A 13,469-nucleotide genomic window follows, 5' to 3' on the forward strand; every position below is an offset into this window, starting at 1 on the left:
TCAACAACTGCTAATTCAACAGGAAGTAATACTTAAACCACTTACATCTATTGAAAATTGGTTAAGTGTTTATCATAAAGGAGGTGGTACACGCTGCAATGTGTATTCTGCCAGTACAGCATACTTTGCACAACCTTTGAGGACTTCGTGGGCTTTCTTCCTCCTAAACATTGCTGCACTACTGACTTAACAATGCTGATGAATAAAACAGATCTTGGTACATCTGAATGCTAATGGTTCTTGGTGACAAAACTTAAACTTCAGCTTTGTCTTCTGCCCCTTCCTCAGCTCCTGAAAGCTAAGTGGGTAGGAAATTCAGCACAACAATTCCTGCAAAACATCCTTCCAACATGAACTGGTGAAATTGGGAAGTAAGAGTTTTGCAAGGATACGTAGGAAAGGGTAGTAAGATCAAGCTCAGGAAAAAAAAACGTTACCCTTTCACACACTAATGAGGCATTCTTAGTGAGGCAAAACCACTACATAGGGAGAGCTTCAAAGACTTCCACAAATTGTATCTAATTAACTTCATCATATTATATTAATAAAAGTATTACTATCCCTATTCGAAAAAAAGGAAACAGGGAATCAGAGCTGCTTTGCACAAGATCAAAGATATCTTTGCACAAGGTCAGAAACGATCTTCATCTAAACCAAGACTGAGATTATAACACAGAACTTCAACCAGCAAAGCTCTCCAGTGAGGCAAATGGGGCACTCCCACTATAGAGTCCTTGTGCAAAGGTGCAGATGACAAAGGTATGGATCTCAGCACTAAAAAGTAGTATTCAAACCCAGAAAAATATAAGCAAGACTGCTTATTTCCCAAAGCAGACACTTCTAATCCATACCCCGCCATTCCAGTTTTGTGCAAAATCCTCTGAAGTATGGCAAGGGTCTGTAGTGTGCGGCACATTGCCCAGAGACAATATAACTTATTTTTTCTGCAAATTCTTGCCACCTAAGAACTCTAAAATGAGCTTTCATTCTAGTTCCTTAAATTCCAATACTATAGCTCAGAGGGGGGATCTTCCACCAATTCAGGCTGCTTTGCTTTAATGAATTATATTTTACAGTAGATGTTCAATCTTAGTTTTTTATGTTAGCTAAACTTGGAAGATGTTGGAGAGTTCCTTCAATGAACTCAGCAGAGTTAACAGTAACTGGGTTTATTGCTGCAACAAAGATCCACATCTTACCAGTGGCCATAGCTAGTTTCCCAAAAGCGTTCCAGCATTTCAGAATACTGCAAGACCAAAGTAAGAGTTCAAGAAAACTTACCACTTTGTCATCACTTCATACATGAATGCAGTATTTTACCAAATATCCCATGGACAGACTTAATTTCTGTTAGTGAGCTTTCCTTAGAAAACAAAACCCTCATGGAATTCTGTGACGGATACATAAATAAACGCGTTTTACCTAGCACTCAAAGTATTAGTGGATATGTATTTGGTAAAAACCTAAATTTACTGCACAGTGCAGGTCATTATAGCTCTCACAATTTGTTATTTCCTTCTATACACCAAGAATAAAGACACAAATTATTTTAAGAGGTGTTTGAGAATCTGTACAGCTTCACAGGTACTCTGTACCTACTCAGTATGCTCAGACCTGCATTTTATTACAATGAGGTAAACTCAGAAGGAAGCCCTACCATTTCCTTGTCTACTGCATGATGCTAGAGGCTGGAACTGAGCAGCTAGTAAGATTGCACATTGAGTTTGCCCAGCCCTGTCAACAGTTGTAGAAGTAGCTGCGTTACACAGCAAACAAAATCATCATGGCAGCTCCGAGTCTTTAAACCCTGCTGACAAGAACAATCGAGCAATTTATAATATCTCCTGGCTGGTTTTCAGAAAGGACTGGGCTCTGATTACTTATTTCAGAGTCTTTTGTACAATTAGTTTGCAGGCAATATAATTTTCTCACTTACTCTTTAATAGAATCATGCAGCTCTGGCTGATAGGGTAACAGTGTATATGTAAAACTCCTGCCTGAAGTGCCAGGGGATAATTTGTATATTCCTTTCAGTAGCATAATGGACTTTTACAGTCTGGCAGTTAAAGGGCTGAGTAACGTAAATTAGTATGATGTTTGAAAATAAAAAATATATGTCAAATCTTCACTCCCCAAACATGCTGCCCTGTGCTTTAATAATACAATGGGATTTATGCCAACGCAAGTCCCCTTTGTCTCTCTTCTTTTAAAAACAGTTCCTTTTTTCTACTAACTTGCGAAACTTTACTATCTCAGGCAAAATACAAGAAAACACTTAAAACACACTTTGCCTATCAAGAGCAATGTATTCACTAAAAATATAATGCCATTACATCTTGAGAGAGCAGGTGAGTTGCTAACACATACACTGCGTTAACAGGCTTGCTGGTTTTAGACACTTCACTGTCAGATCTTCACACACAGATCAAGGATAAGTGGGCCAAGATACCTTTTTTTCATCTTACATGATGAGGTTTGGAAGTTACTTGAATGAGATGTGCAGTCATAGTATGATTTTTATAGTACAGGGACTTACTCAATGACTTTACAAGCCAGCCAAATGACTGGACTTAGCAAAGGTTCTCAAAACCATTTTGGCCATTTCTTGCATGGAACTGGTAAGCAACACTAAGGGTAACAGAAGACAAGAAGCGAAAACCATGACGAAGAAGAGGCCACTAAAAGCACTGGGTCTTATGCCTTAGCATCTTATCCCAGATGAAGTTACTGTCATCAACAGTTACAACTTTAGAACCTCACAGGTATAAAGAGTGCAAAGCTGGCTCTAGAAACTGGCTCCAGTCCATGTGACAGGCTGAAACAGAGGTCTCTCTTTTCCAGAAATACTGACAAGAATAGAAGCTGCAGACAGCAATTCTTAGCAGAAGCATTATTTTCCTTTTCGCACTGCAACATTTGATATTGTAACACCAAAGATGTAAAAGGTTTGCTATGAGCTAATGGAACATGCTCAGAAAATCTCTGGACAAGGATAAGACATGAGGAAGACTGAGATACAGGGTGAAAACATGTTTGGAAAGACAGGCCATGAGCCACTTATAAAAGTAGGAGGAATGTCGAAGATACCAGTATTGAAACTTTTGATATGTGGGAATTTAGGTCCAGAAGAAAAAACAAAAAAAAAAGGAAAAAAAAAAGGTAAACCAGAGGGGAGTTATTTATTCCTTCAGTGTCATAATTCTGTGCTATAATCAGCTCACAAAACCAAGTTTCAGTATCTCTATCTATATTCAATAATGCCCCATTTTTCTCCCAAACTTTCTCCTTGAGCTTCTGTAACCTGCTACACTTTTTCCAAGAACTTGTATTTAAAAAGCAAATGTTATTATTCTTAATAGAGGCTATTGCACCACTGGATTTCAGTCTTTCTGCAGTAACATTTGCCCCAGGTACCAACTTCATTGTTTTTTCCTGGGTGACAGACCCAAAGGAATACACCTGCTTGTCTGTTGACTCTGGAAAATGAAAGGTGGCCAGGATTACAGCTGTAGGTCCTATGGGAATTAACAAAAGAGAAGTCTTTCGAAGAGAGACCAAAGAATCTAAACCAACACAGAGTGCACTACGGCATGTTAGGTCACATTTTGATATATAACCCAGTCAGAACAGAAGAAACAGGTCCTGAGCGTTGTGGTTTAAAAGAAACTGAGAATTGGGTGTTTTTGGAAATAAAGAGTCATGGGCTAAGGGAGAGAAGGATATGGAAAAAGTCGCAGATGGACTTAAAAACATCTGTGATGTTTATAGGTCTTAGCAAAGCTGAACAGAGAAAAGTAAAAGTACTTTCTCTCAGGTTAAAGTTTCAGCTCTTGCAGATTCCCTTTCCCCACTTTGTAGTCAGAACTCACCTGAATTCAAGTATAAGTAAATATTTTTACAAGTACAAGTAATCTTATCAATAAGGTTTCAGAAATGGGGTCAGGTTGGAATGAGGTTTGATTTGAACCTAACTGAACTCCATTTGTGCTGACAAATCTTTCGATGGATTCACCTGATACTGTGGATAGCTCTATGAATTACAGACCTATGAATTCTCCTGCATGTCATCTGGAGCTGATGTTGACTGTATTCACCATTCTTCGTGACTTCAGAAACAATACTGCATAGGCAGAGTTACAGAACATGGTTCCTAAATATCTCAAATATATATATTTTTTTTAATGGTAGGACCATGTATGAAGGATTATGTCTATGCCCCAGTTCCTTGTGTTGCCTTTCCTGTTACAGTAAGAAAATCAGGAGAAGCAGCTAGTGTGTATATATATAATAAATATATAGTTTAAGATTGTATATGACAGACTGACATAGCCAGCTCAAAAGTACATTTTAAATGAAATTACTATATTGAGTTGCTTAAAAGAAACCAGTGTATTATGTTACTGAACTATAATATATTCAGAACTTCTAAAATGTAGGGTTTATTTCTTTTTCTTTTATTCCCAGAAAGCCACATCAATGGAGGTTTAATATGAAAATGTAAACATGATGTTAGTTCATCTGACTACATGACATTTTTACATCAGACTGTAACTTCATGCAGACGGGTTTCCAGCATCATGAAAACCACCGCAATTTTCAGTATGAGGCACTGTCACCGGAGTCAACTTCTTGATCTTCAACAGAAATTAAGGGCATTTGGGTCATCTTAAGAGAGAATCAATGCTTTGAAGACACAAACAGAACTGGTCTCCTGCCGCCTGAGAGTCACTGAAGAGTTGTCCAGGTCAGAAAGGCAAAACCTTCTATATTTTGTTCCTACTGGTATGTTATCTAGGTTGATTTTGATACATTCTACCAAGGTAGCATGGAAAACTGTCATTGCTTGTTTATGAGCACACAGAACATCTCAGTCTGCAAAGCTGCAAACCAAACATTGAAATAAATCACTTGCTGAGTCTTCATGTCTCTAGTTTCAAATAGACAGAGATTCATAAGTAGGCTGGAAGCTTTCAGAGATGTTTATAACAAATAGAGATCCAGCACTACAGACACACATATATATAAGTATAAACAGCATACCAGAAAGATATGCTGCTTACAAACAGTACTGGTAGAGGGGGTGTGTGTATATATATGCATATATATATGGTACACATATACATACACACACATATATATATACACACACACACACCCTAGACCAGTACTATTTGTAAACAGCGTATCGGAGTTTTTCTCACGGTTTTGAAATAGCCATGCCCAAAACAGGATGCTCATTCTTATTTCCTGATAATCTAAATGCAGCATACAACTTACAAGGCTCTAAGGAAAGTAGAGATAGTAAAAAGGAGAGAACCACCTCTACACTTTTAAACTTCTCTCTGGTTTTCAGATTTCAGTGTGGTTATATTTTATTGGCGTACCTTGTTTGGCTGCCACAATTACACAGTGACATTATGACAGGACTAAAAGACATGTTAGAAGGAATTAAAAATACTTGCTAGTTTGGTTAGCCCACAGGCACAGGGAAATCGGGGGAAAGGGAAGATAGTTATCACTGCTTACTTAAAATCTTCTTTGAAAGAAATGCTGATACACAGACTTTCACTTATATGAAGACAGGCTGAGGAAGTTGGGGCTGTTCAGCCTGGAGAAGGCTGTGTAGAGACCTCATAGCAGCCCTCCAGCATCTGAAGGGGGCCTATAGGGATGCTGGGGTGGGACTCTTCAGTAGGGACTGTAGTGACAGGACAAGGGGCAATGGGTTAAAACTTAAACAGGGGAAGTTTAGGTTGCATATAAGAAGGAAATTCTTTCCTGTTAGGGTGGTGAGGCACTGGAATAGGTTGCCCAGGGAGGTTGTGAATGCTCCATCCCTGGCAGTGTTCAAGGCCAGGTTGGACGAGGCCTTGGGTGATATGATTTAGCGTAAGGTGTCCCTGCCCACGGCAGGGGGTGGAACTAGGTGATCTTAAGTTCCTTTCCAACCCTAACGATTCTATGATTCTATGATAAGGAAGGTGAATGATTTCATCAGGTAATGATGGATTCATGGGACATTTAGTGTTAGGTTCACTGGAGGGCTGGCATCTTTGCACCAGAACCAAGGTCCAAAGACTACTGCATCCAGATGCAAGCCTCCACCCTACCTTCCTATAAAAAACCTTGTCATTTTAGTTACCAGTAAAGATGCTGAAAAGCCATAAAATCTTACTTAATTTCCGTCCATTTCCTCCACAAAAATTATGTGTAGTATTACAGGAGTCAGCTTTGAGAGGTGCAAATTAACCTTTGGAAGCCACTTCAGTCATCAGTCATGGTCAACTTCAAAACAAACTTTAGGTTGCCTTATCTGAATTTACATAGCTAGTTCTAACTTTCCTGATTAAAAACTTCTTGATTTAAAAAAAAAAACAAACCAAACAAATGCATTTATTGCAAATCATTTGTATATTTATAGATCCAGTTGGCTCAGTAACGAGTAAACACTCTAAAAAGGGTTGAAAAACCTGAACACTAAAGGGAGTAAAAAACAACTGTGAGCAGCCAAAAAGGTGAACAAGTACCAAGCAGTTTAATCTAGCTCCTAGTCTGGGCAGGCTTTGCAGACCACAGGAAATATATTACTGCAGAACTGTGGATCTGAAGGCATAAAATGAGACGACAGTCTGGGTTAGTTCACATAATCACACAAAAGACAACAGTATTCCCAAGATGGAATATTTCTCACTTTTTTTAGGAGACATGGACGGGCAACAACTCTTAAGGATAAAGGTACTGAATGAGACAGGGAGGGTATGATTCCAGGGCTACTTACTACCTCTTGCTTTACTCACCCTGTGCATAAACATAAGATTTCTGACTCAATACTGCTCATCCAACAGTTTTTTCCTTAAAAAATAAACATATAAAAAAAAGAAACCCCAAACAAACAAACCAAAGCCCAAGAATGACAAGGGCTATTGAATGCAAAATGTTTCAGCCTTTGTGGGAAAACATTAAATACTGTCCAAAGTAAGCTCTGACATGTTTGCAACAAGCCTTATGAGGAAGGCAACCTATCAATACCTAGGCTTTTCACACTGTCTTTTCATGCTGGTTTAAAGAGTCCAAAGATGACAGCCCTGAAGATTTAGAAGGAGGAAGCAAGAATGTTGTCTAGATGCAGACCATTACTTTAGAAAGATGAAGGCTAAAAAAATAAAACAAAGTAATAAACTGTCTTTGAATCTCTTAAGTCCCATCATCCTCCTACTGAAAGCAACAATACCATTTAGGTCTGCTTGCAGAAATGTTTAAGTTACAGGCACTGAAAAATTCCATCTTATTAATGCAAAACGTGTACTTACTGGTTTTCATGATAACTGAGCAAATAATGAGACATGTATTTACACTAAATAGTCACCACAAAATACGTAGTAAGTACAAGACCTCTGTGCTGAACACAAGACTTTGGACCCAGCTGAAAAGTGAAAATGCTGTTTTGCTCTCCTTTTAATGAACACTTGGAGTTTTCAAGATAAGGCAGCAGCACAGCAAAAACTGTGGAGAGACCCTAAAAATCAATGGACCTCTAACTATTTTTAGATGTTGCTATTTTCTCCTATGGCTGATGTTAAGCCAATTTCGGGGAGATTTGGCTGCGTGTGTGTTTCTGTGAGACGTTTGCAATCAGCCACCACGTAAATTATCCCAGAAGCAAACTGAGAGCTGCAGCTGAGTACTAGGCTGAGCAGAGAACATCCAGTTCTTCCAACCCTGATGTGTCACAAAAAGGGGGCAGAACATCATCAGATTCTACTATGACCTAAGAAGACACCGATTTTATATATTCAGCTGCCTTTTTTGGTGGGTTTTCTTTTGGAGTTTTGGCCAGGTAATTTCTTGTTTCTAATTTTTTTCCTAACATCATTGATTTTTATTGTAACCTATGCATTCCTTAACCACAGCCCCAAATACATGTCTGTGCTATGTTAAAAATATATATTTCAAAAAAGACAAAATTACTTCTCCTTCTTATTCAAGACAGGGTTCATTTAATTTCTTCATGTTTAAGAAAATTAGCAGGGACTGCAAGAGGCAGTAAGGGGGGAAGAGAAATCCATCAGCCAGGAAAAGACGTTTTTAGACTAAATTGCCTGAAAGGGAATGACAATCTCCATTACCCTTAAAAACAGGTGTATGCTCTACATTAGAGTGATATTCACCTCATGTAAGGGGCTGCTAGGCACCCTGTGATGCACTTTGTCTTATGTCAGATGCAGGTGGTGTACAGATACTGTACAGCTGCCTGTGGCTTTCAAAAGACTCCTCTGAAATGGAAAGAATTAAAAGACTCCCATTGACTTAGTGGGAAGGACATGAGGTGTCACGTGAACACAAGATGTGCCTCATAATCTAACTTTACCAGCTCAGCCTTGAGCTCACTGAAGTCAGGGCAGTTTTGCCCATGACTTCAACAGGAGCAGCACTTGGATTCTATGAGTCTGAGCTAATTTAGTAACTGATGAATGATAAACAAGAAAGTTATGGGAAAAGTCAAACATTCATTTTCACTGAATCTATAATTAACACATCATAATTATTAGCATTTAAAATAAGCATTTCTTTAAGCCAAGACATGTTATCCTTACAAATGCACAGTTACAGTATTTAACACTTCAGGTAATCTGGTTTACTCTTCTGTACTTATAAATTTCTTGGGTTTTTTTCTATTTCCCAATTTTGTTATTTGCAGTTATGCAGCAACCTTTAAAAACAGACAGAGAAAAAATGTGGTATGAACCAGTAAGTGAAGTGATATAGGGAACAATGACATCTAGGAACACTGAGACTAAATTCCATCATCAACAGCAAAGAAATCTCAGGGGAATTCTTCACACAAGCTTCAAGGTAGGATCTACCCATGCAAAACACAAGTAACTTTTTCTTTTATACTTCTTGTCACCTACCACAATCCACGGTTTGATTCACCCAAATAAGTAGCTTCCATTACTTTACTTTGGATGGTATCAGAAAATTCTTAGTAGATCTGTGAGTTTAGTCAGCACCATTTCTGAAGATGCTGACACAACATTATGACAGTAACAAACTTCCTATTCTTAGTTTCCTCATTACTGCTTTTCCATTATATGTTTGGTTTTGCCTTACTGCGTTATTTTTCCTGTCTTCACAGCACTGTCACCTGCTGATGCAGCAAGCGCTCTAACCACACTGAGATTGTTGGTACAGCTGCCAGTTCTATCTTGAGCTGCGTGGCCAAGTCCAGGATGCTAATCTGGAGAACGATGTCCCTGTCTTGTGCTTCCATGCCCAGAAACTTGCTGTCTATGGTGGAGTGTAAAATTGCAGGCTTCCCATTACTGACAGAAGTCAACACTTCCATCAGCTGACGGTTCTGTGGCTCAAAATACAACTAAAATAACCGTCCATCAGTTCAGTTCTATAGCACAAGCTATCACCCAGCAATTAAATACCATTTATAACAACAGACTTGCCAGTTGAAGTTTAGCAAGCACAAAATACAAATTGCTCACTAGAAACTTTTTTTTGAGGTTTTTGGAAAATGTTCTTGAAGGTCAAGTGAAATCACCTCTTTTTTTTTTTCCACTTTTTCCAACACAAAGATTTGAAATGAGCATACTGTTACTGCCCATTTTACATACGAGTCCAGGCCACTAAGAATCTTCACAGGTATGTTTGTTTACTAGCTGCAAACATTATAACATTTCCCTTATTAATTTTACTTTAAATATTGGAAGTGCTGTACTTAAGAAATCTTGATCAAATGTTTCAAACTTTGGGTTATATGAAACTGCAATCTGAAATCAACTATTATCCTTAACTATTTTCTAAAAAGAAAAGTATGTCACCGGATTGCATTGTCTTCCCTGAGAATTTCAGGTGCTCAACATCTATGAAAATCAAGCAAGTTTTATTGAAGAGCTTAAATTTAGATTTAGCAACCTAATTTTAGTCTCTGAAGTTTAATTTAATGTGACACTATATTCCTGTACAGGCCAAGCTTGGCCTCATGTTCTTTAAATAAAGCATCTCCAATTATACTCGAAAGAATGATATCTAAATCAAAAGTAGAAAGTCCTTTTGTCTCCATTGGTTCTGATGCTAGAACAAGGGGTTATGAAAATTATCCTGTTCGTACTGATTTATGACAAAATATGTGGTGTATTTGTAACAGGTATCCAGAGCATATTAGTACAAAGTACTGGGCAGATACCAAAAGGTGCCAGTTTATGCTCCTTAGAATGTAATCTTTTAGATAGTTGTTGAACCTGTTTAAGGCCACTGTCTATCGTATTGACCAGTTATTCACACACTGATATTCACAAAGCAGTACACCATTAGATCTTGCTCCAATTTTAAATGTACTAGTGTTTTAACCAAAATAAGCTGGATTTCTGTACCAATTTCCAGTATGGTAATGGTATAACTAGGAGTAAAACGCAAGTGTGATCCCTGTGTGCCAGCCACAAGGTGCGCTCAAGAGGTATCCATGACAACCTTTGGAAAATAATCAGTTTTCTACTCAACAATCATTTATGAGAGTCCATGAGAAACTCATACAGAAAACAAACCTGAATGTGCACCAGACAGCTTCAATGTTTTTCGATTTTTCGTTATCAAAATCAATGTGGCTTCTTTCCCAAAGAAGCCCAAAGAGGCTTTTTCATGAGTAACTTCTGTAGGACTAAACACTATGAAGAATGAAAAGATACAGCCTGAAGTCCTAACAGGATTGAGTCAAGGATCATACTATTTTACTTAGAGCAAAAGAGAGAAAAGAAACTTAAAGAACAACCAACCTTGAATTGTCCTCTTGAAGAAAGCTTTGCAGGCCTCACAGGAAGCCACTCCATAGTGGTACCCTGATGCAATGTCACCACACACCAAACACAGTCTTTTGGGCATCGAGTTCAGCATATATTCACACTTGGTCTGTGAATCTTCAGCGATGGTACTGGAGCAGTCGTCATACCGTTTCCTGACCGGCCCGTTGCCCCCAAGCCCTGTGGCTGAAGGGTAGAGGGGAGGTGAGTCCAGCCCGTTCTGATGTCCATTCATGGTGGAACTGTAGCTCCCGCTGGCGTCTGAGGAGCCACCGGGGCTGTGGTGGTTGATGCTGTCCGTCAGAGAGGCAGGGCTTGACGGTTCCGTCTTGATGTACGACGAACAGCTAGAATCAATGTGTCGATCTTTGCTTGACATTCTGCAGAGAAGCCTGTAGTGGGGAGAGGGAGAGAAAGAAGAATCTGTGTATTAAAGACAACGCTCTTTAAGGCTGCTCTGTGGAAGGGTTAGGGACTGCACATCATTCATTCATTAGTCAATACCTCTTGTTCTACAAGAAGGTAATCAGCATAAGGGCATGACAGAGCTTTGTCAAAGCTCCAGACAGGCAGTAAACAAAAAATTTAAAGAGACCAAATCCATCTGTTGTCCCCTCCACCTGCCCTCTAGGCTACATGTCAACTTCACATCAACTCTGGATTCTGAACTTGTCAGCTAGCGAGTCAAAAAATTAAGGAAATCCCATTAGATGACTTGGCTATTAAATGTCATCTTTCTGCCATCACTACTTTCCTTATTTATAAATCCCAGCACTATGAGGAGCAAATACTTCTGAGTTTGATCACATAAAGGTTCTGCTCTGTAATTAATATTTGTCAAGACCCTAAACTAACATGTATCCATCATCTATTGATCTGATCCCAGAACTGAAGAGCAAGTCTTCTTTATTTCCCTTTATTAATACTGTTTTATTATAGATACAGCTATTTAGCAACACAGTAGCACACCAATGGGAAACTCTAACAAATTATTAAGGCTGGACTCCATTTTCACAAAATCTGTGAAATGATTCATCAGCTCTGCCTGCAATTACTTTCCAGCCATTATCTTCAGACTAACCAGTAATAACTATGCTACTATCCCATATATCTGCAGCTCTATAGGAATGTCATTTTATGGCTTCCACTCTTGGATTAAAAAAAAACCCAACATATATTAGAGGAAATTTTAGATAGAAGTTTGTCTTTCAGAAGGTGAGAACCTTACTCCTCAGTCCTCACATTTTCAGGATTAAACATTTAAAAAAAAACTATGTAACACTTGATTTGACAAATTAGTGCTTTATATAGGAGAGGGAGGAACCTTCTTTGTCTAGTAATCTCAAAGATTTTTCTTGGTTTTAAACATATTTTAGGGAGAACAAAGGACAAAAATAACAGTTAGAAAGCTCCAAACCAGATACTATCTTCATTTTCTCCCACTGTGATTATAAGACCACAGTAGCAAATGGCCTACTCAGCATTTTCCTGACATTAAACTCAGAGGCTGCCAAAGTATAGGTGACAGATATGAGCATTTCTCTAGAAAAATTCTCAGCAGAAAAGCAACGACCCCATAAGGCCACCCACCCAGAGCTACAGATTCATGTTTTCAAAGCAAACGCATGAGGCCAGACAATCTGACTTAATTTTCCAAACTCATTTCTGAGCTCATGCTTTCACTTTTTCACCTTTCTGTGTATAAAGTAAAATAACAAAAATAAAATCAATTTCTGCTTCAAGATCTGGAATCAAGTTCACCAATGGAAAAACAGGCATCAATCCAGAGTTTGCTTCCTTTCCAATGAGAGAAACCAAGATCAAAGCCTAAGCCTTCATTAAAGATGCCCACTTAGGATGAAATTTACCCTAAAATCAGTGCCCACAAATCTTATTTGGGACCAATCAATTGCTGTGATTTTTACTGTAAAATACTACTGGAAACAAATGACACGTGAATTTGGGAAACAGCCAAACCGATGAGCAGAATCGTTACCATCCACACTTAAGACCAGTATTTATTTGGGGAGGTAAAAGGAGAGAGCTACCTGGTGCCAGTAAATAAACCAAGGAAATGGGAAGGTTAAAGGTGTGAAAATATCTTATTACACTGGACCACCTGCTTGTGTTGTCCTTTCTTCAAGAACTGGAAGGGGGCGGGAGGGAAATCCCCTAGCCAGCCTGCAGTAGCCTGTGCCTTTTCTTCTGCATCTGCTGCCTTGTGGCCGTCACTGTTAATGAGTGCTGTAATTAATAGACAGCTCTCTCTTGTCTCTTTAGTTGCACTCTGGGCTAAGCACTTTTCTCAAGTCCACGTTTGAAAGAAAACGGGTCGGCACTGACTTCCAGCGGCTCTGTGAATTTCTTTTAATTTAGAGCACTTATACCACCCCTCCACTTATTACCTTATAATTACTGGACCGCTCTCACATACGTTATGATCTTAGACTAGAGTTAGAAGTTATTAGGGTACTAAAACATGGTGTCGCCATCTCCTCTCTCTTTGACACTGAATTTTATATAGCTATGATTAAAAGCATCAATTAACTTTCACGTTCCACCAACTTATTTTGTATATTACTTTTCTATACACTAACAGCAAGGCACTTTCATTGACTAAACAGGTAGTTGGTCTTCTTTTTACCTCCCATCTGCTGAGAC

At 38.7% G+C, this 13,469-nt stretch overlaps 1 protein-coding gene across 24 annotated transcripts in view; it reads right to left on the reverse strand.

The window, feature by feature from the left end:
- Positions 1-13,469, reverse strand: part of ESRRG (estrogen related receptor gamma) — a 401,788-nt gene that overhangs the window by 114,693 nt on the left and 273,626 nt on the right. For all 24 annotated transcript variants that reach the window (XM_061475106.1, XM_061475098.1, XM_061475113.1 and 21 more), the window contains one exon: positions 10,785-11,200. In XM_061475106.1, coding sequence (XP_061331090.1) covers positions 10,785-11,200 — 416 coding nt within the window. The remainder of the gene's footprint in view (positions 1-10,784; positions 11,201-13,469) is intronic.

This window comes from Pezoporus flaviventris, unplaced genomic scaffold, assembly GCF_033815535.1.
Source record: "Pezoporus flaviventris isolate CSIRO_AGI_PZ_B2104156 unplaced genomic scaffold, CSIRO_AGI_Pfla_v1 ptg000083l, whole genome shotgun sequence".
Classification (NCBI taxonomy): Eukaryota; Metazoa; Chordata; class Aves; order Psittaciformes; family Psittacidae; genus Pezoporus; species Pezoporus flaviventris.